At 46.7% G+C, this 23,260-nt stretch overlaps 2 protein-coding genes across 2 annotated transcripts in view; one reads left to right on the top strand and one right to left on the bottom strand.

The window, feature by feature from the left end:
• The window catches only part of NCOA1 (nuclear receptor coactivator 1), a 64,468-nt gene extending 50,081 nt beyond the window's left edge, over nucleotides 1-14,387 (top strand). Inside the window, exons 17-22 of the mRNA XM_077781777.1 lie at nucleotides 1,139-1,459; nucleotides 3,970-5,131; nucleotides 5,215-5,356; nucleotides 6,503-6,683; nucleotides 8,770-8,859; nucleotides 13,123-14,387. Of these exons, the coding sequence (XP_077637903.1) occupies nucleotides 1,139-1,459; nucleotides 3,970-5,131; nucleotides 5,215-5,356; nucleotides 6,503-6,683; nucleotides 8,770-8,859; nucleotides 13,123-13,281 (2,055 nt within the window). The 3' untranslated portion in view covers nucleotides 13,282-14,387. The remainder of the gene's footprint in view (nucleotides 1-1,138; nucleotides 1,460-3,969; nucleotides 5,132-5,214; nucleotides 5,357-6,502; nucleotides 6,684-8,769; nucleotides 8,860-13,122) is intronic.
• A 5,503-nt stretch (nucleotides 14,388-19,890) lies between these two features.
• Nucleotides 19,891-21,773, bottom strand: PTRHD1 (peptidyl-tRNA hydrolase domain containing 1). Its single transcript, XM_021543170.3, has 2 exons — nucleotides 21,571-21,773; nucleotides 19,891-20,195 (listed from the first exon to the last, which is right to left on the bottom strand). The coding sequence occupies exons 1-2, from the start codon at nucleotides 21,760-21,762 to the stop codon at nucleotides 20,025-20,027; spliced, it is 363 nt and encodes a 120-aa protein (XP_021398845.1). The 5' UTR covers nucleotides 21,763-21,773; the 3' UTR covers nucleotides 19,891-20,024.
• Between the last annotated feature and the right edge of the window lie 1,487 nt (nucleotides 21,774-23,260).

Genomic DNA, 23,260 nt, shown 5'->3' with positions numbered 1-23,260 from the left:
ATTTGGGAGGAATTTTGGGGCGATTTTTCGGGCTGAATTTTGGGCTTTTCAGGACGGTTTTTGGGAGGAATTTCGGCCTTTTCAGGATGGTTTTTGGGATGAACTTTGGAATTTTCGGGACGCTTTTTTGGGATTTTCGGGGCTGAATTTCGGGCTTTTCGGGACGGTTTTTGGGAGGAATTTCAGAATTTTCGGGACGCTTTTTTGGGATTTTCGGGGCTGAATTTCGGCCTTTTCGGGACGCTATTTGGGAGGAATTTCGGCCTTTTCGGGACGGTTTTTGGGAGGAATTTCGGGGCGATTTTTCAGGCTGAATTTCGGCCTTTTCGGGACGCTATTTGGGAGGAATTTTGGGCTTTTTGGGATGCATTTTTGGGATTTTTGGGGCTGAATTTCGAGCTTTTCAGGACGGTTTTTGGGAGGAATTTCAGAATTTTCGGGACGCTTTCTCGGGATTTTCAGGGCTGAATTTCGGGCTTTTCGGGACGTTTTTTGGGAGGAATTTCGGCCTTTTCAGGACGCTATTTGGGAGGAATTTTGGGCTTTTCCGGATGGTTTTTGGGAGGAATTTTGGGCTTTTTGGGACACTATTTGGGAGGAATTTCGGGGCGATTTATTTGGTCTGAATTTCGGGCTTTTCAGGACGGTTTTTGGGATGAACTTTGGAATTTTCGGGATGCTTTTTTGGGATTTTTGGGGCTGAATTTCAGGCTTTTCGGGACGCTTTTTTGGGATTTTCGGGGCTGAATTTCGGGCTTTTCAGGACGGTTTTTGGGATGAACTTTGGAATTTTCGGGACGCTTTTTTGGGAAATTCGAGGCTGAATTTCGGCCTTTTCAGGACGGTTTTTGGGAGGAATTTCGCCCTTTTCAGGACGCTATTTGGGAGGAATTTCGGGCTTTTCGGGACGGTTTTTGGGCTGAATTTCGGGCTTTTCGGGACGGTTTTTGGGCTGAATTTCGGGCTTTTCAGGACGCTATTTGGGAGGAATTTTGGCCTTTTCGGGACGCTATTTGGGAGGAATTTCGGGCTTTTCGGGACGCTATTTGGGAGGAATTTCGGGCTTTTCGGGACGCTATTTGGGAGGAATTTCGGGCCGATTTTTCGGGCTGAACTGTGGGTTTTTCCGGGCCGGCAGGCGCCGCTGAACGCGCAGATGCTGGCGCAGCGGCAGCGGGAGCTCTACAGCCAGCAGCACCGGCAGCGGCAGCTGCTGCAGCAGCGCGCGCTGCTCCTGCGCCACCACCAGCAGCACCAGCAGCACCAGAATTTCGGGAATTCCGCCCAAATCCCCGTGGCCAGCCCGGCCCGGCCGCCCCCGAGCCCGGCCCAGCCCTTCCCGTACGGATTCGGCTTCGGCGAGGCGGCGGCGCCGGGCGGCCGCGGCGGCCGAGGGGTGCCCGGAGCCGCCTTCGGAGCCGGCGCCGCCGCGCAGCCGGGCCTCTTCCAGTACCCCGGGGCAGGTACGGATTTTGGGGGGATTTGGGGTGTTTGGGGTGTTTGGGTGATTCGGGGTGTTTGGGCTGTTTGGGACATTTGGGATATTCGGGACATTTGGGATATTTGGGGTGTTTGGGCTGTTTGGGACATTTGGGATATTTGGGGTGTTTGGGAGATTTGGGATATTTGGGGTGTTTGGGATATTTGGGAGATTTGGGATATTTGGGGTGTTTGGGGTATTTGGGACATTTGGGATATTTGGGGTGTTTGGGAGATTTGGGGTGTTTGGGTTATTTGGGATATTTGGGGTGTTTGGGCTGTTTGGGACATTTGGGATATTTGGGGTGTTTGGGATATTTGGGAGATTTGGGGTGTTTGGGATATTTGGGATATTTGGGGTGTTTGGGCTGTTTGGGACATTTGGGATATTTGGGGTGTTTGGGATATTTGGGAGATTTGGGGTGTTTGGGTTATTTGGGATATTTGGGGTGTTTGGGGTATTTGGGATATTTGGGGTGTTTGGGGTATTTGGGATATTTGGGCTGTTTGGGAGATTTGGGGTGTTTGGGCTGTTTGGGAGATTTGGGATATTTGGGGTGTTTGGGATATTTGGGGTGTTCAGGATATTTGGGGTGTTTGGGCTGTTTGGGAGATTTGGGAGATTTGGGGTGTTTGGGATATTTGGGAGATTTGGGATATTTGGGGTGTTTGTGATATTTGGGGTGTTTGGGAGATTTGGGATATTTGGGACATTTGGGGTATTTGGGGTATTTGGGACGTTTGGGATATTTGGGGTGCTTGGGACATTTGGGACATTTGGGACATTTGGGATATTTGGGACATTTGTGACATTCGGGACATTTGGGAGATTTGGGTTATTCGGGACGTTTGGGATATTTGCAGTGTTTGAGATTTTATGGGTTTCTGGGGTGTTTGGGATATTTGGGAGTTTTGGGGTATTTGGGATATTTGGGGCATTTGAGACATTTGGGATATTTGCAGTGTTTGGGATTTTTGGGGTGTTTGGGATATTTTGGGGTGTTTGGGGTCTTTGGGACATTTGTGACGTTCGGGACATTTGGGATATTTGGGGAATTCAGGATGTTCAGGATATTTGGGGTGTTTGGGATTTTTGGGATTTTTGGGGTGTTTGGAGTGCTTGTGGTATTTGGGACATTTGGGACAATTAGGCACATTTGTGACATTTGTGACATTCAGGACATTTGGGATATTTGGGGTATTCGGGACGTTCGGGATATTTGGGATATTTGGGGTGTTTGGGATTTTTGGGATTTTTGGGGTGTTTGGAGTGCTTGGGGTATTCGGGACATTTGGGCACATTTGGGGCATTTGTGTCATTCAGGACAATTGGGATATTTGGGGTATTTGGGGTATTTGGGATATTTGGAGTGTTTGGGGTACTCGGGATGTTTGGGATATTTGCAATGTTTGAGATTTTTGGGGTGTTTGGGATATTTGGGATATTTGGGATATTCAGGACGTTCAGGATATTTGGGGTATTTGGGGTATTCGGGACGTTCGGGATATTTGGGTTATTTGGGATATTCAGGACGTTCAGGATATTTGGGGTATTTGGGGTATTCGGGACGTTTGGGATATTTGGGCCGTTTGGGACATTTGGAATATTTGGGGTATTTGGGACATTTGGGGACATTTGGGATATTTGGGTTATTTAGGATATTTGGGATATTTGGAGTGTTTGGGGTATTTGGGGTACTCGGGATATTTGGGATATTCGCAGTGTTTGAGGCATTTGGGACATTTGGGAATATTTGAGATGCTTGGGATATTCAGGATACTTGAGGTATTCCGAATATTTGGGGTGTTTGGGATATTTGGGACATTTGGGGTATTTGGGGTATTTGGGACGTTCGGGACATTTGGGCTGTTTGGGACATCTGGGACATTTGGGATATTTGGGTTATTTGGGATATTTGGGATATTCAGGATATTTGGAACATTCGAAATATTTGGTGTATTTGGGGCCTTTGAGGTTTTCAAGACATTTTTGAGATTTGGGATATTCAGGATATTTGGGACATTTGGGATATTTGGGATATTCGGGGTGTTTGGGAGATTTGGGATATTCAGGACGTTCGTGGTATTTGGGACATTTTGGGTATTTGGGATATTCGGGACATTTGGGACATTTGGGATACTTGAGGTATTTGGAATTTTCGGGATATTCGGGATATTTGGGTCGTTTGGGGTATTTGGGATATTCAAGACATTTGGGATGTTTGGGATATTTGGGATATTCAGGAAATTTGGGGTATTTGGGACATTTGGGACATTCGGGATACTTGAGGTATTCCGAATATTTGGGGTGTTTGGGGTATTTGGGATATCTGGCATATTCGGAATATTTTGGGTATTGGGATATTCAGGACATTTGGGATATTTGGGACATTTGGGATATTTGGGATATTCAGGATATTTGGCATGTTTGGGGTATTTGGGACATTTCGGGGGATTCGGGGGAACTTTGGGAGATTTTGGATATTTCAGATGTTTGGAATATTTGTGACATTTTGGATATTTGGTGTGTTCGGGATATTCCGGGTTTTTGGGACATTTGGGATATTTGGGACATTGGGGGTATTTGGGATATTCAGGATATTCGGGACATTTGGGATATTTGGGATAATTGGGATATTCAGGATATTCGGGACTTTTGGGATATTTGGGCCGTTTGGGACATTTGGGATGTTCAGGACGTTTGGGATAATTGGGATATTCAGGATATTTGGGACATTCGGAATATTTGGGGTATTTGGGGTCTTTGGGGTGTTCGAGACATTTCAGAGACTTGGGATATTCAAGATGTTTGGGACATTTGGGATATTTGGGATATTCAGGATATTTGGGCTGTTTGAGATATTCAGGATATTTGGGACATTTGGGACATCTGGGATATTCGGGATATTTGGGCTGTTTGGGATATTCAGGATATTTGGGACATTCGGGATATTCAGGATATTTGGGACATTTGGGACATTTGGGATATTCAGTACATTTGGGACAAGCAGGACATCCAGGATATTTGGGATATTCGGGATATTTGGGCTGTTTGGGATATTCAGGATATTCGGGACATTTGGGATATTCAGGATATTTGGGACATTTGGGATATTCGGGATATTTGGGATATTCAGGATATTTGGGACATTTGGGATATTCAGTACATTTGGGACATCCAGGACATTTGGGACATTTGGGATATTCAGGATATTTGGGATATTCAGGATATTCGGGACATTTGGGATATTCAGTACATTTGGGACATCCAGGACATTTGGGACATTTGGGATATTCGGGATATTTGGGATATTCAGGATATTCGGGACATTTGGGATATTCAGTACATTTGGGACATCCAGGACATTTGGGATATTCGGGATAACTGTGATTATTTGGGACATTCAGGGTGTTCGGGACATTCGGGAATTCGGAATATTTGGGGTCTTGGGGGAATTTTTTGGGAATTCCTCCCCTCCCACGCACGCCAAGAGCTCCAAACTCCCGGCGGAAATCCCCGGGATGGGTTGGGCGGGTGGAAAGCCGGGAATCGGGAACGCGGCGCCGACGCGGTGCCAGCTCGGTGCCGACGCGGAGCCGTTCCCGGCGCCGTTCCCGGTGCCGGCTCGGTGCCGTTCCCGGCGCCGACGCGGTGCCGGCTCGGTGCCGACGCGGAGCCGTTCCCGGCGCCGGCTCGGTGCCGTTCCCGGCGCTGACGCGGCGCCGGCTCGGCAGGCGCGGCGGATCCAGCGGGATTCGCGCCGGGCCCCGGCGGGCCCCTGGTGCCGCCGCAGCTGCCGCCGGCGCCGCCGGCACCGCCCGCCTACCAAACGCCGGAGATGAAGGCCTGGCCGGCCGCCGGAGTCGGGAATAACGGGTGAGGGAACGGCGATGGTGGGATTGGGATTGGGATTGGCCATTGGGGTTGGAGATTGGGATTGGAGATTGGGATTGGCCATTGGGATTGGCCATTGGGGTTGGCCATTGGGATTGGAGATTGGGATTGGAGATTGGGATTGGAGATTGGGATTGGAGATTGGGATTGGCCATTGGGATTGGCCATTGGGATTGGCCATTGGGATTGGAGATTGGGGTTGGAGATTGGGATTGGCCATTGGGATTGGAGATTGGGATTGGAGATTGGGATTGGGAATGGGAATGGGAATGGGAATGGGAATGGGAATGGGAATGGGAATGGGAATGGGAATGGGGCCGGGAATGGGATTGGGATTTAGGACGGGAGCAACTCCAGGGCAAAGGGAGCTTCGGGTGGGATTTTGGGAAGGAATTCCCAGCCGGGCTGGAATTCCCAGAGAATCCCTGGGAATGTCCAAGGAAAGGTTGGATCCACCTGGAACTGGGATTGGAATGGGATGGGATTGAAGATCCGTGGATCCCATCCCAAAGAATTCTGGGATTTTGGGATCCGGGACGCTCAGGATCCATCCCGAGGGAATTTTATGGAATTTGGGGGTAGAAAAAGACTTCCTGGAGTCCCAAATTCCCAGGGAATTCCCAAAATTCCTTCCCGGTGAGGAGCTGGGATGGGGATGGATCCAATGTCAGGCTGGGAATGGAGGGAATTCCCTGGAAAAATGGGAGGGATTTGGGAAGGAATTCCAGGAATTCCCAGAGAATCTGTGGCCGCCTCACCCTTGGAATTTTTCCAAGGAAAAATCAGATCCTGGAATATTCCGGAGGCTTCCGCTTAAGATCCCTTCCCACCAAACCATCCGGGAATTCCCAAAATCCCGACTCCTTGCCGAACACAGGGAATTCCCTGGGAAAGGAACAGGAAACTGGGAAAAAAAATTCCCAGAAAATCCTTGGGATCACCCGAGGAAATCCCAACGTTGAGACGGGGACCGAGACGGAACCGAACCGCCGCCATCCCGTTGGGAATTCCGGGATTTTTTTGGGGTTTTTTTTTTTTTTTTTGGGAATGCTGAGGGGGGTGGGTGGATGGGGGCGATTCCCGAAATCCCGGGGATTTGGGATCGGAGGGATTTTCCCGTTCCGGCAGCGTGTTCGGGCCGGCGGGCGCGGCGGCGCCGGGGATGTACAACAACATGAGCATCACCGTGTCCATGGCCGGGCCCGGCGGCTCCGGAGGCGGATCCGGCGTTCCCGGCGTTCCCGGCGTTCCCGGCGGCGTTCCCATCAATCCCGTCATGGCCGGCATCGGATCCGTCTGCTCGGAGCAGGTCGGGAACGGCGGGAACGGGAGGGAAACACAAAGCACGCCCAAAATCGGGAGAGCCCCAATCCCAAAATCCCACCAAAATCCCAAAAATTGGGAGGTCCCGAATCCCAAAATCCCACCAAAAATCCCAACAAACTCGGATCCCAAATCCCACCAAAAATCCCAAAAATCGGGAGATCCCAAATCCCCAAATCCCACCAAAAATCCCGAAAATCAGGATATTCCGAATCCCAAAATCCCAACAAACTCAGATCCCAAATCCCACCAAAAATCCCAAAAATCGGGAGATCCCAAATCCCAAAATCCTACCAAAAATCCCGAAAATCAGGATATTCTGAATCCCAAAATCCCAACAAACTCGGATCCCAAAATCCCACCAAAAATCCCAAAAATCAGGAGAGCCCCAATCCCAAAATCCCACCAAAAATCCCGAAAATCGGGATATTCTGAATCCCAAAATCCCAACAAACTCAGATCCCAAATCCCACCAAAAATCCCAAAAATAGGGAGATCCCGAATCCCCAAATCCCACCAAAAATCCCGAAAATCAGGATATTCCGAATCCCAAAATCCCACCAAACTCAGATCCCAAATCCCACCAAAAATCCCGAAAATCTGGATATTCCGAATCCCAAAATCCCACCAAACTCAGATCCCAAATCCCACCAAAAATCAGGAGAGCCTGAATCCCAAAATCCCACCAAAAATCAAAAAAAAAAGGGAGATCCCAAATCCCAAAATCCCACCAAAAATCCCAAAAATCGGGAGATCCAAAATCCCAAAATAGGGAGGTCCTGAATCCCAAAATCCCATTAAACTTGGATCCCAAATCCCACCATAAATCCTGAAAATCGGGAAATTCCAAATCCCAAAATCCCACCAAAAATCCCAAAAATTGGGAGATTCCAAATCCCAAAATCCCACCAAACTTGGATCCCAAATCCCACCAAAAATCCCACAAATTGAGAGATCCTGAGTCCCAAAATCCCATCAAAAATCCCAAAAATTGGGAGATCCCAAATTCCAAGTCCCACCAAATCCAGGATCTTCATTCCAAATCCGGGGTGTCCATCCCAAATCCGGGATCTCCATCCCGAATCCCGGCTCCCATCCCGAATCCGGGGTGTCCATCCCGGCTCCCATCCCGGATCCCGAATCCCGCTCCCATCCCGAATCCCGAATCCCATCCCGAATCCGGGGTGTCCATCCCGGCTCCCATCCTGGATCCCGAATCCCGCTCCCATCCCGAATCCCGAATCCCATCCCGAATCCCGCTCCCATCCCGAATCCCGAATCCCATCCCGAATCCCGCTCCCATCCCGAATCCGGGGTGTCCATCCCGAATCCCGGATCCCAACCCGAATCCCGAATCCCATCCCGAATCCGGGGTGTCCATCCCGAATCCCGGCTCCCATCCTGAATCCCGCTCCCATCCCAAATCCCGAATCCTGAATCCCGAATCCCGGATCCCGAATCCCGAATCCCATCCCGAATCCCGCTCCCATCCCGAATCCCGCTCCCATCCCGAATCCCGCTCCCATCCCGAATCCCGAATCCCGGATCCCGAATCCCGAATCCCATCCCGAATCCCGCTCCCATCCCGAATCCCGCTCCCATCCCGAATCCCGAATCCCATCCCGAATCCCGCTCCCATCCCGAATCCCGAATCCCGGATCCCGAATCCCGGCTCCCATCCCGAATCCCGGCTCCTGAATCCCGGCTCCCATCCCGGATCCCGGCTCCCATCCCGGATCCCGGATCCCGGCTCCCATCCCGGATCCCGGCTCCCATCCCGGATCCCGGCTCCCATCCCGGATCCCGGCTCCCGGATCCCGACTCCCGAATCCCGGCTCCCGAATCCCGGATCCCGAATCCCGGATCCCGCTCCCATCCCGGATCCCGAATCCCGGCTCCCATCCCGAATCCTGAATCCCGAATCCCGGCTCCCGGCTCCCATCCCGAATCCCGAATCCCGGATCCCATCCCGTATCCCGGCTCCCGAATCCCGGCTCCCGGCTCCCATCCCGGATCCCGAATCCTGAATCCCGACTCCCGGATCCCGAATCCCGAATCCCGTCTCTCCGCAGGTGCCGGACCCGGCTCTCGGCGCTCCGGGGCTCTTCTGTCCCCAGCTGGGCCCGGGGGAGCTGCTCAAGGCCGAGCCCGAGGGCGCCCAGGTCAGTTCTGGTCCTCCAACATTCCCAACATTCCCAGCATCTCCAACATTCCCAACATTCCCAACATTCCCAACATTCCCAACATTCCCAGCATCTCCAACATTCCCAACATTCCCAACATTCCCAACATTCCCAAACATCTCCAACATCTCCAACATTCCCAACATTCCCAAACATTCCCAAACATCTCCAACATCTCCAACATCTCCAACATTCCCAAACATTCCCAACATTCCCAACATTCCCAACATTCCCAACATTCCCAACATTCCCAACATTCCCAAACATCTCCAACATCTCCAACATTCCCAACATTCCCAAACATTCCCAAACATCTCCAACATCTCCAACATCTCCAACATTCCCAAACATTCCCAACATTCCCAACATTCCCAACATTCCCAGCATTCCCAACATTCCCAGCATTCCCAACATCTCCAACATTCCCAACATCTCCAACATTCCCAACATCTCCAACATTCCCAAACATTCCCAAACATCTCCAACATTCCCAAACATTCCCAACATTCCAAACATTCCCAACATCTCCAACATTCCCAAACATTCCCAACATCTCCAACATTCCCAACGTTCCCAACATCTCCAACATTCCCAAACATTCCCAAACATCTCCAACATCTCCAACATTCCCAAACATTCCCAAACATCTCCAACATCTCCAACATTCCCAAACATTCCCAAACATCTCCAACATCTCCAACATTCCCAAACATCTCCAACATTCCCAAACATTCCCAAACATCTCCAACATCTCCAACATTCCCAAACATTCCCAAACATCTCCAACATCTCCAACATTCCCAAACATTCCCAAACATCTCCAACATCTCCAACATTCCCAAACATTCCCAAACATCTCCAACATCTCCAACATTCCCAACATTCCCAAACATCTCCAACATTCCCAAACATTCCCAAACATCTCCAACATTCCCAACATTCCCAAACATCTCCAACATTCCCAACATTCCCAAACATTCCCAAACATCTCCAACATTCCCAAACATTCCCAAACATCTCCAACATTCCCAACATTCCCAAACATTCCCAAACATCTCCAACATTCCCAAACATTCCCAAACATCTCCAACATTCCCAACATTCCCAACATCTCCAACATTCCCAAACATCTCCAACATCATCTCCAACATCTCAGCAGCTTCGGCACCGGGACATTCCATAAAAATCCGGGAAAAGCCGGATTGGGTGGGGTGGGAGGTTCTGCCGGGAGGTCACCAGGGTTGGGTGGCACCAGGGGGTGACATCTCCTGGGGTTGGAGCCACCAGGGTCACACCAGGGTTGGGTGGCACCCATTGGGTGGCACCCATTGGATTCGAGGTCACCAAGGTCACACCAGGGTTGGGTGGCACCCAGTGGGTGACACCCATTGGATTCGAGGTCACCAAGGTGCCACCAGGGTTGGGTGGCACCCAGTGGGTGACACCCATTGGATTCGAGGTCACCAGGGTCACACCAGGGTTGGGTGGCAACCAATGGGTGGCACCCATTGGATTTGAGGTCACCAAGGTCACACCAGGGTTGGGTGGCACCTTTGAGGTTGAGGACACCAAGGTCACACCAGCGTTGGGTGGCACCTTTGGGTGGCACCCATTGGATTCGAGGTCACCAAGGTGCCACCAGGCTTGGGTGGCACCCATTGGGTGACACCCATTGGATTTGAGGTCACCAAGGTCACACCAGCGTTGGGTGGCACCCAGTGGGTGACACCATTGAGGTTGAGGTCACCAAGGTCACACCAATGTTGGGTGACACCCATTGGGTGACACCATTGAGGTTGAGGTCACCAAGGTCACACCAGGGTTGGGTGACACCCATTGGATTTGAGGTCACCAGGGTCACACCAGGGTTGGGTGGCACCTTTGGGTGACACCCATTGGATTTGAGGTCACCAGGGTCACACCAGGGTTGGGTGGCACCTTTGGGTGACACCCATTGGATTTGAGGTCACCAGGGTCACACCAGGGTTGGGTGGCACCTTTGGGTGGCACCCATTGGATTCGAGGTCACCAGGGTCACACCAGGGTTGGGTGGCACCCAGTGGGTGACACCCATTGGATTTAAGGTCACCAGGGTCACACCAGGGTTGGGTGGCACCTTTGGGTGACACCCATTGGATTTGAGGTCACCAAGGTCACACCAGGGGTTTTATTAATTTAATTATTTATTTATTTATATTTTATTCCCCTTTTTTCCCCCATTTTTCCTTTATTCCCTTTTTTCCCCTTGTTTTCCTTTTTTTTTTTTTCCATTTTCCCCCTTTTTTCCCCCTTTTTCCCTTTTTTTCCCCCTTTTTCCCTTTTTTTTCCCCCTTTTTCCCTTTATTTTTTTTCTTCCTTTTTTCCTTTTTCTCTTTTTTTCCCTTTTTTTTCCTATTTTTTTTCCTATTTTCCCCTTTTTCTTCCATTTTCTTCCTATTTTTTCCCTTTTCTTCCTTTTCCCCGTTTTTTTTTTCTTTTTTCCCCTATTTTCCCCTTTTTTCCCCTTTTTCTCCCTTTTTATTCCTTTTTTTCCTTTTTTCCCCCTTTTTCTCCCTTTTTTCCCCTTTTTCTTCCATTTTTCTTCCTATTTTTCCCTTTTTTTCCCTTTTTATCCCTTTTTTCCTTTTTCTTCCTATTTTATCCCTTTTTTCCATTTTCCCCTTTTCTTCCTTTTTCTTTCATTTTTCTCCCCTTTTTTTCCCTTTTCTTTCCCTTTTCCCCCCTTTTCTTTCCCTTTTTTCCCTTTTTCCTTAATTTCCCTTTTTTTTCCTTTTTCTTCCTATTTTCCTTTTTTTTCCATTTTCTTCCTAATTTTTCCCTTTTTTCCCCTGGTTTTTTCCCCTTTTTCTTTCATTTTTCTTTCATTTTTCCCCCTTTTTTTCCCTTTTTTCACCCTTTTCTCCCCATTTTCCCTTTCCCTTCCCCGTTTCCCCCATTTCTAACCCGTTTTCCCGTTCTTCCCCATTTTCCCCATTTCTAACCCGTTTTCCCCGTTTCCCCCATTTTCCCCTTTCCCTTCCCTGTTTTCCCCGTTTCTAACCCGTTTCCCCATTTCCCTGTTTTTCCCCATTTCCCTGTTTTCCCCGTTTCCCTGTTTCCCCCATTTTCCCCCGTTTTCCCCGTTTCCAACCTGTTTTCCCCATTTCCCCATTTCCCCGTTTTTCCCCATTTCCCGTTTTCCCTGTTTCTAACCCGTTTTCCCGTTTCCCCCATTTCCCCATTTCCCCGTTTTTCCCCATTTCCCGTTTTCCCCGTTTCTAACCCGTTTTCCCCGTTTTCCTGTTTCCCCCATTTTCCCTGTTTCTAACCCGTTTTCCTGTTTCTAACCCATTTCCCCCATTTCCCGTTTTCCCCGTTTCCCTGTTTTCCTGTTTCCCCCGTTTTCCCTGTTTCTAACCCATTTTCCCCGTTTTCCCGTTTTCCTGTTTCCCCCGTTTTCCCTGTTTCTAACCCATTTTCCCCGTTTTCCTGTTTCCCCGTTTCTAACCCGTTTTCCCCGTTTCCCCGTTTTCCTGTTTCCCCCATTTTCCCTGTTTCTAACCCGTTTTCCCCGTTTTCCATTTTCCCTGTTTCTAACCCATTTCCCCCATTTCCCGTTTTCCCCGTTTTCCTGTTTCCCCCGTTTTCCCTGTTTCTAACCCATTTTCCCCGTTTTCCTGTTTCCCCGTTTCTAACCCGTTTTCCCCGTTTCCCCCTTTTCCCGTTTTCCTGTTTCCCCCATTTTCCCTGTTTCTAACCCGTTTCCCTGTTTCTAACCCGTTTTCCCCGTTTTCCATTTTCCCTGTTTCTAACCCATTTCCCCCGTTTTCCCGTTTCCCCCGTTTCTAACCCGTTTCCCCCATTTTTCCTGTTTTCCTGTTTCCCCCATTTCCCCGTTTTCCCGTTTCCCCGTTTCTAACCCATTTTCCCCGTTTTCCTGTTTTCCTGTTTTCCCCATTTTCCCCATTTCTAACCCGTTTCCCCGTTTCTAACCCATTTCCCCATTTCCCGTTTTCCCCGTTTCTAACCCGTTTTCCCCGTTTTCCTGTTTTCCTGTTTTCCCCATTTTCCCCATTTCTAACCCGTTTCCCCGTTTCTAACCCATTTCCCCATTTCCCGTTTTCCCCGTTTTCCCGTTTCCCCGTTTCTAACCCGTTTTCCCCATTTCCCCGTTTTCCTGTTTCCCCCATTTTCCCCGTTTCCCCGTTTCTAACCCGTTTTTCCCGTTTTTCTCCCCGTTTTTCCCCCCGTTTCCCTTTCCAGGTGCAGCAGGTGCAGGTGTTTGCGGACGTGCAGTGCACCGTCAACGTCGTGGGCGACGCGTTCCTGCCGCCGGCGCCGCCCGCCGCCAAAATCCCGAATTCCCAAATCCCGAACCCCGCGCCCGCCCGCAGCCTCCTGCAGCAGCTGCTCACCGAGTGACCGCAATTCCCAAATTCCCAAACTCCCAAATTCCCAAAATCCCAAAATCCCAAAATCCCGAATTCCCAAATCCCCAACCCCGCGCCCGCCCGCAGCCTCCTGCAGCAGCTGCTCACCGAGTGACCGCAATTCCCAAATTCCCAAACTCCCAAATTCCCAAAATCCCAAAATCCCAAAATCCCGAATTCCCAAATCCCCAACCCCGCGCCCGCCCGCAGCCTCCTGCAGCAGCTGCTCACCGAGTGACCGCAATTCCCAAATTCCCGGATTCCCAAATTCCCAAATCCCAAATTCCCAAAATCCCGAATTCCCGGATTCCCAAATTCCCAAATTCCCGAATTCCCGGATTCCCAAATTCCCGGATTCCCAAAATCCCGAATCCCCAAAATCCCGAATTCCCAAATCCCGAATCCTGCACTCGCCTGGAGCCTCCTGCAGCAGCTGCTCACCGAGTGACCGGAATTCCCGGATTCCCAAATTCCCAAAATCCCAAATTCCCAAAATCCCGAATTCCTGGATTCCCAAATTCCCAAATTCCCGGATTCCCAAAATCCCGAATTCCCAAATCCCGAATCCCGCACTCGCCCGGAGCCTCCTGCAGCAGCTGCTCACCGAGTGACCGGAATTCCCAAATTCCCGAATTCCCAAAATCCCGAATTCCCAAATCCCGAATCCCGCACCCGCCCAGAGCCTCCTGCAGCAGCTGCTCACCGAGTGACCGGAATTCCCAAATTCCCAAAATCCCAAATTCCCAAAATCCCAAAGTCCCAAAATCCCGAATTCCCAAATCCCGAATCCTGCGCCCGCCCGCAGCCTCCTGCAGCAGCTGCTCACCGAGTGACCGGAATTCCCAAATTCCCAAAATCCCAAATTCCCAAAATCCCAAAGTCCCAAAATCCCGAATTCCCAAATCCCGAATCCTGCGCCCGCCCGCAGCCTCCTGCAGCAGCTGCTCACCGAGTGACCGGAATTCCCGGATTCCCGGATTCCCAAATTCCCAAAATCCCGAATTCCCAAATCCCAAATCCCGCGCCCGCCCGCAGCCTCCTGCAGCAGCTGCTCACCGAGTGACCGGAATTCCCGAATTCCCAAAATCCCAAATTCCCAAAATCCCAAATTCCCAAAATCCCAAAATCCCGAATCCCGCGCCCGCCCGCAGCCTCCTGCAGCAGCTGCTCACCGAGTGACCGCAATTCCCAAATTCCCAAAATCCCAAATTCCCAAAATCCCAAAGTCCCAAAATCCCGAATTCCCAAATCCCGAACCCCGCGCCCGCCCGCAGCCTCCTGCAGCAGCTGCTCACCGAGTGACCGGAATTCCCAAATTCCCAAATTCCCAAAATCCCAAATTCCCAAATTCCCGAATTCCCGAATTCCCAAATCCCCAATCCCGCACTCGCCTGGAGCCTCCTGCAGCAGCTGCTCACCGAGTGACCGGAATTCCCGAATTCCCAAAATCCCAAATTCCCAAATTCCCGAATTCCCGAATTCCCAAATCCCCAATCCCGCACTCGCCTGGAGCCTCCTGCAGCAGCTGCTCACCGAGTGACCGGAATTCCCGGATTCCCAAAATCCCAAATTCCCGAATCCCCAAATTCCGAATCCCGCACTCGCCCGCAGCCTCCTGCAGCAGCTGCTCACCGAGTGACCGGAATTCCCAAATTCCCAAAATCCCAAATTCCCAGATTCCCAAAATCCCAAAATCCCGAACCCTGCACCCGCCCGGAGCCTCCTGCAGCAGCTGCTCACCGAGTGACCGGAATTCCCAAATTCCCAAAATCCCAAATTCCCAGATTCCCAAAATCCCAAAATCCCGAACCCCGCACCCGCCCGGAGCCTCCTGCAGCAGCTGCTCACCGAGTGACCGGAATTCCCGAATTCCCAAAATCCCAAATTCCCAAAATCCCAAATTCCCAAAATCCCGAATTCCCAAATCCCGAATCCCGCGCCCGCCCGCAGCCTCCTGCAGCAGCTGCTCACCGAGTGACCGGAATTCCCAAATTCCCAAAATCCCAAAATCCCGAAGTCCTGCGGGAAAACAGAGAGAAAATGATCCCGAAATTCCCAAATTCCTGCGGGAAAACAGAGAGAAAATGATCCCGAAATTCCCAAATTCCTGCGGGAAAACAGAGAGAAAATGACCCAGAAATTCCCAAATTCCTGCGGGAAAACAGAGAGAAAATGATCCCGAAATTCCCAAATTCCTGCGGGAAAACAGAGAGAAAATGACCCAGAAATTCCCAAATTCCTGCGGGAAAACAGAGAGAAAATGATCCCGAAATTCCCAAATTCCTGCGGGAAAAGAGAGAGAAAATGACCCAGAAATTCCCGAATTCCTGCGGGAAAACAGAGAGAAAATGACCCAGAAATTCCCAAATTCCTGCGGGAAAACAGAGAGAAAATGACCCAGAAATTCCCAAATTCCTGCGGGAAAACAGAGAGAAAATGATCCCGAAATTCCCAAATTCCTGCGGGAAAACAGAGAGAAAATGATCCCGAAATTCCCAAATTCCTGCGGGAAAACAGAGAGAAAATGATCCCGAAATTCCCAAATTCCTGCGGGAAAACAGAGAGAAAATGATCCCGAAATTCTACCGAGTGACCCCAGGGATTTTTGGGAAAAATGTGATTTGAGGATTTTTACCCCCATTTTTTCCCATTTTCCCCATTTTTTCCCATTTTCCCACTTCCCCCCTTTTTCCCCATTTCCCCCCTTTTTCCCCATTTCCCCCTTTTTTCCCTTTATTTCCAATTTTTTCCCCAATTTCTCCTCCCATTTCCCTCCCTTTCCCCCCTACTTTTTTTCCCTTTTTTCTCCATTTCCCCATTTTTTCCTCATTTTTCCTCCCTTTTTTCCACCATTCACCCCCCATTTTTCTTTCCCCATTTTTCCCATTTTCCCTCTTTTTTTCCTCCCATTTTTCCCCTTTTTTACTCCCATTTTTCCCCTTTTTCCTCCTATTTTTCCCTCTTTTTCCTCCCATTTTCCCCCTTTTTCCTCCCATTTTCCCTCTTTTTTTCCTCCCATTTTTCCCTCCATTTTTCCCCTTTTTTCCTCCTATTTTTCCCCTTTTTTCTCCTATTTTTCCCCCTTTTTCCTCCCATTTTTCCCCTTTTTTCCTCCCATTTTTCCTCCTATTTTTCCCCTTTTTCCTCCCATTTTTCCCCTTTTTTCCTCCCATTTTCCCCATTTTTCCCACCAACTCCTCCAGGCCCATCCCAATTTTTAAATTCCCATTCCCAACTCCAAGAATTCCCAGAAAACCCCCCAAAAAAAGAGGAAAATGAGAAGAAAAAGGAGGAGGAGGCTCGGTCTCAGCTGGATCTGACACGGGGCAACAAAAAACCCCAAAAAACCCCAAAAATCGGGAAAAAAACCCAAAAAAACCCCAAAAATGGGAAAAAAAAACCCAAAAACGGGGAAAAAACCCAAAATACACGAAAACCCCAAAAAAAAAAACCAAAAAAAAACCACCAACCAAAAAAATCCCCAAAATCCCCCCAAAAAAACCCCCAAAAAATCCCAAAAATGGGGAAAAAAAACCAAAAAATGGGAAAAAAAACCCAAAAAAAACCCCCAAAAATGGGGAAAAAACCCCAAAAACGGGGAAAAAACCCAAAATACACAAAAAACCCAAAAAACCCCACCAACCAAAAAACCAAAAAAATCCCCAAAATCCCCCCCAAAAAAACCCCAAAAATCCCAAAAAAACCCCACAAAAAACCCCTAAAAAAATCCCAAAAAAACCCCCAAAAATCCCAAAAAACCCCCAAAAAAAACCCCCAAAAAATCCCAAAACCCACCCAAAGAAACCACAAAAAAAAACCCCAAAAAAACCCCCAAAAATCTCAACAAACCCCCAAAAACCCCAGAATTCTGCAGGAAAATCCCAATTTTTCGTCGCTCCCGCCGAAATTCCCGATTTCCCCCTTTTCCCCTGGGCTCGTGCGTACAATCAGCTTTTTCTAGCGAAAAAAACGTGGAATTTGTCATTTTTTTTTCCAAAAAAAAAAGAGGGAAAAGCACCCAAAAAAAGCCAAAAAAAGAAAAAAAAGCAAAAAAAAAAAAAAGAATATTTTGCGCCGTTTTTTCCGTGTTTTTTGGGGCTTTTCCCGTCCCGCCGGAATTCCGGAGGTTGAGGAGGGAAAACCTCGTGTACAGTGCAAGAAAAGAGGGAAAAAATGAGGAAAAAATGAGAAAAAAGTAAAAAAAAAACCGGGAAAATTCGCAATAATTTTTAGGGTAAAAAGGGAGGGGGGAGGGGCTCTTGTAGATAAAATTTTGGGGTTTTTTGTGAGGGAAAAAATGGAAAAAAAAAGGAAAGAAAAAAAAAATAAAATTGTTCTTTTTTTTCTGCTTGGATTGTGTTTAACAGCTGGAGTAGCTCGGAATATTTAAAAATGATAATTAAGAGTTAATTATTAATTATTAATAATAATAATAAAAGAATAATAATGGAATTGTTTGTCAGGAAAAAGTTTTTTTTTTTATTATTTTTTTTTTGGTGGGGGAAAATGAGGAAAAATAGAAAAAAAAAAAGGAAAATTCAGAATTTGAAAGCAAAATTTTGGGAGAATTTGGGGGAGTTTGGGGGTGGGAAGAATTTGGGGGGAAAATGGAAAATTTTTATTTTCAAGTGGAATTTTTAATGGATTTTTAAGGAATTTCAGGGTTTGGTTCTTTTACCCTAAAAAAATTTGGGGGGAAAATGGGGAAAAATGGCCAAAAAAAGGGAAAATTCAGAATTTTCAGATTTTCAGCCAAAATTTTGGTGGATTTGGGGGTGGGAAAAAGAAGAATTTGGGGGGGAAAATGGAAAATTTTATTTTAAAGTGAAATTTCAAGGAATTTCAGGGTTTGGTTCTTTTGTGCTAAAAAATCTGGGGGGAAATGGGGAAAAAAGGGGAAAATTCAGAATTTTCAGCCAAAATTTTGTTGAATTTGGGGGTGGGAAGAGGAAGAATTTGGGGGGAAATGGAAAATTTAATTTTTAAGTGGAATTTTTAAGGAATTTCAGGGTTTTGTTCTTTTATTCTAAAAAATTTGGGGAAAATGAGTCAAAAAAGGGAAAATTCAGAATTTTCAGCCAAAATCTTGGTGGATTTGGGGGTGGGAAGAGGAAGAATTTGGGGAAAAAATAGAAAATTGAATTTTTAAGTGGAATTTTTAAGGCATTTTGGTGTTTTGTTCTTTTATCCTGAACAATTTTAGGGGAAAATGAGTGGAAAAAGGGAAAACTCAGAATTTGCAGCCAAAATTTTGGTGGTTTTGGGGGAATTTGGGGTGGGCAGAGGAAGAATTTGGGAAAAAAATGGAGAATTGAATTTTTAAGTGGAATTTTCAAGGAATTTTTGGGTTTTGTTCTTTTTTCTTAAAAAATTTTGGGGAAAAAAAGGGAAAATTCAGAATTTTCCAGACAAAATTTTGTTGGTTATTTTCATTTTTTCTTCCTTTTTTCCCCTTTTTTCCCTTTTTTATTCTTTTCCTCCTTTCCCCCCCTTTTTTCCCCCTTCCTCTCATTTTTTCATCTTTTCCTTAATTTTCCCCCCATTTTCCTCCCTGGTTTCCCCATTTTTGCCCCTTTTCCTCATATTTTTACACATTTTTCCCAATTTTCCTTTTTTCTCCATTTTGCCCCCAATTCTGCCCTAAATTTTCCCCGTTTTCCCCCAATTTTCCTCCTTTTTCTCACCAATTTTCCTATTTTTTCTCCATTTTGCCCCAAATTTTCCTTTTTTCTCTAATTCCCCCCCAATTTTCCTCCTTTTCCCTTCCTTTTCCCAAATTTTCCTCCTTTTTACCCAATTTTAGTTTTTCCCAATTTTCCTTTCTCTTCCCAATATTTATTTTTCTCCATTTTGCCCCAAATTTTCCTCATTTTCCCCTCCAATTTTCCACCTTTTTTCCCCATTTCCCCCAATTTTCCTCCTTTCTCCGTATTTTTCTCCATTTCCCCCCAATTTTCCTAATTTCCCTCAATTTTCCTCTTTTCTCCCCAATTTTTCTCCCCAATTTTCCCCCAATGTTCCCCTTTCCCCCATTTTCCCCCAAATTTTCCTAATTTTCCCAAATTTTCCTCTTATTGTTCCCAGTTTTGCCCCAAATTGTCCTCATTTTTTACCCCATTTTCCTCTTTTTTCTCCATTTTGCCCCAAATTTTCCTCCTTTCCCCCAATTTTCCTCTTTTTTCTCCATACCCCCCAATTTTCCTTCTTTTCCCCTTTTTCCTCATTTCCCCCCAATTTTCCCACTTTACCCAAATTTTCCTTTTTCTCCCCATTTTGCCTGAAATTTTCTTCATTTCCCCCAATTTCCTCCTTTTTTACACTTTTCCTCCCTTTTCTCCTCAATTTTCCTTTTTTCTCCATTTTGCCCCAATTTTCCCCCCTTTTCTCCCCAATTTTCCTTATTTTCTCCCCAATTTCCCTTTTTTCTCCATTTTGCCCCAATTTCCATCATTTTTCCCCAACATTCCCCCTTTCCCCCCCAATTTTCCTCCTTTTTCTCCATTCCCCTCCAATTTTCATCATTTTTCTCCAACTTTCCCCCAACTTTCCTCATTTTTTCCCCTTTTTTCCCCTCAGACAAACCAAAACCAAAACACTTCCAGCGTTAAAACCACTTTAAATCCACATTATTCCCACCACATCCGCACAGAATTCAATCCCAAAAAAAAAACCAACCAAAAACCCAGGTTTTATAGGTTAAAAAAACCCCCAAAAACCTGGAAAAAAAATCCAAATTCATTTGAGGAGTTTGAAATTCCTGAGGTGAGGCTGCACCAGGTTTTTGGGGTACGGGCGGAGCGCCAGGCAGGTGGGAATTCCCTCGGGATTTTCCACCCAAATCTTGTGATCCACGCCTTTTTCCTCCAGCGACTTCGCCAAATCCAGCAGGGAATCCTCATCCGGAGCCTAAAAACCAAAATCAATTAAAAATAAATTAAAAACAAATCAGGAACTCATCCCAAATTCCAATCCCATCCTCCCATCCCACACCGCAATTTAATATTTTTTTTTTCCCCTCACATTGCTAATTTCCACCTCTTTTTGACTCTCTCCCCAAATTCCTCCTGAAAATCAAATTCCGCCCAAAATTCCCAAATTTCTTCCCGAAATCCTCCAAAATTTCCCCAAAATCTCCTCAAACTCTCCAAATTTCTCCCAAAATTCCCACTGAAAATCCCCCCAAATCCCCAATTTCCCCTCAAAATTCCCAATTCTCCCTCCAAACCCCCGAATTCCCAAAAATTCCCAAGAAATCTTCCCGAAATTCCCCCAATGATCCCCAAAATTTCCAAATTCTCCGAAAAAATCACCAAAATCTTTCCAAAATCCTCCCAAAATCCCCAAATGCTCCCCCAAATTCCCAAATTCCTCCTAGAATTTTACAATTTTCCCCCAATTTCCCAATTCCTCCCCCAAATCCCCTCAAAATTCTGGAATTTTTTCCCAAATTCCCTAAAATCTCCCCCAAAATCCCCAAATCCTCCAAAAAAAATCTCCAATTTTTCCCAAAATTCCCAAATCCCCCCCAAAATCCACAAATTCTCCCCCAAATCCTCAAATTCCTCCCGAAAATTCCGAAATCCCCCCCCCTAAAATCACCAAAATTTCCAAATTCTCCCCCAAATTTCTCCTAAAATGCCACAATTTCCCAATTCTTCCCCCAGATCCCCTCAAATTTCTGGAATTTCTTCCAAAATTCCCTAAAATGCCCTCCAAAATCCCCAAATTCTCCCTAAAAGAGAAGATTTATAAAATTAAAACGTAGAAACAGCGATTTTTTTTTTTTTTTAAGGGAATTTTTAAGGTAGGAAAAACCTTTGGGAATCCAAACTCCAAATTGAGTTTTGTCGCTCTAAATCCGCACGGATTTGAAATATTTTCGGGAATTTTGGGGTTTAGGCACTGCGCTGGTAATTCCATGAGGGATTATTCACCATTCCATCGGGAATTATTCCGCATTTTGGGAATTATTCCCAAAATCCAAATTAATTTCCCCAGCAATTGCGGCTCCTCCGCGGGCTCCTCTCAGCGCGCCAAAAATCCCCTCTGACCTCCCTAAAATGACCATTCCCACCTCCCTCAACTCCGGAACACCCCCCCGAAAAATCCTGATTTTCCCAAAAAATTCCTATTTTTAAAAAAAATCCCGATTTTCTCCAAAAACAATCGCGATTTTCCCCAAAAATCCGATTTTCCGCCGCCCCCCCCAAGATGGCGGCCGCTGTCGTTCCCCCCCCCCTCAGCGCGGCGCTCCCATCATGCCCCGCGCCGCCGCCGCTACCTCCAGCACCACGGTTGTCATGGCGGCGCCCTGCTGCAGGTACGCGCCGGTGTCGGGATGCTCCCGGTAACCGTGCACGGCGGCCAGCGCGGCGTGGCAGCCCTGAGCCACCACGGCACCGAGCGGCCACGAGCGGGGAGGCCGCGCCAGATCCCCGCGGAGCACCACGTACTGCACCAGCACCGCCGCCATGCTGCCGTACGGAACCGCGCGGGCTGCCGGGAGGAACGGCGAGGGTGAAGCGGGGAGCGCGCCGCCATGTTGGTGTACGGAACGCGGTGATGGCGCACTTCCGGCGGCGCTGAGGCGGGAAAGTCGAGGTGAGCGCGGAGCCCTCAGGGAGGGATTTGGGAGCCCTGAGGGGTTTTGGGGGGGGTTTTTTTTGGGATAATTTTTTGGGGATCGGTTTTTGGGATCGTTTCTCGGTTTTTTTTTAATGGGATCGTCCCTGTTCCTCTCCTGGGATCGATCCCGTTCCTCGGGGTCGTCGCTGTCGTTTTCCCGCCATTTTTGTCCCCCTCAGGTCCCGCCCGTGCCCAAATTCCCGCTCGGTGCCCTCAGAAAAATTCCCAAATTCATGGAATTTAATTGGATTTTTTCCCTCAAAAAAATTCCCAGATTTATCGAATTTAATTGGATTTTTTCCTCAAAAAAAACCCCACAACCCAAATTTATGCAAATTAAAGGGATTTTTTACCTCATAAAATAATCTAAAAATTATGGAAATTAAGGGTTTTTTTTTCCTCATAAAAAAATCCCAAATTTATGGAAATTAAAGGGATTTTTTATCTCATAAGATAATCTAAAGATTATAAAAAATAAAGGGTTTTTTTCCTCATAAAATAATCCAAAAAATTATGGAAATTAAGGGGTTTTTTTCCTCATAAAAAAATCCCAAATTTATGGAAATTAAACGGATTTTTTATCTCATAAGATAATCTAAAGATTATAAAAAATAAAGGGTTTTTTTCCTTATAAAATAATCCAAAAAATTATGGAAATTAAGGGGTTTTTTTCCTCATTAAAAAATCCCAAATTTATGGAAATTAAACGGATTTTTTATCTCATAAGATAATCTAAAAATTATAAAAAATAAAGGGGTTTTTTTGTAATAAAATAGTCCCAAATTTATGGAAAATAATGGGATTTTTTCCCTCATAAAATAATCCCAAATTTATGGAAATTAAAGGGATTTTTTCCATTCCCATCCCCGTTTTCCTCATAAAAAATTCCCAAAAATAGTGTAAATTAATTAGATTATTTTCCTTTTCCATCCCCGTTTTCCTCATTAAAAAATTACCAAATCTATGGAAATTTATGGGACTTTTTTACCTTATAAAAAAATCCTCAAATTATGGAAATTAAAGGGACTTTTCCTCATTAAAAATTCCCAAATTTATGGAAATTAAAGGGATTTTTACCTCATTAAAAATCCCCAAATTTATGGAAATTAAAGGGATTTTTACCTCATTAAAAATCCCCAAATTTATGGAAATTAAAGGAATTTTTTCCCATTCTCACCCCTTTTTCCTCATTAAAAAAAAATCCCAAATTTATGAAATGAAAGAGATTTTTTCCTCATAAAATAATCCCAAATTTATGGAATTTAACTGATATTTTTTTCTATTTTCCAGCCGCAAATCCTTGGAATTTTCTGGGAATTCCCAGGGATGGATCCCGGGATGGATTT

Source organism: Lonchura striata, chromosome 3, assembly GCF_046129695.1.
Source record: "Lonchura striata isolate bLonStr1 chromosome 3, bLonStr1.mat, whole genome shotgun sequence".
Lineage (NCBI taxonomy): Eukaryota > Metazoa > Chordata > Aves > Passeriformes > Estrildidae > Lonchura > Lonchura striata.
The sequence above is the reverse complement of the archived record's forward strand: the minus strand, read 5'-3'. Positions and strand labels throughout refer to the sequence as shown.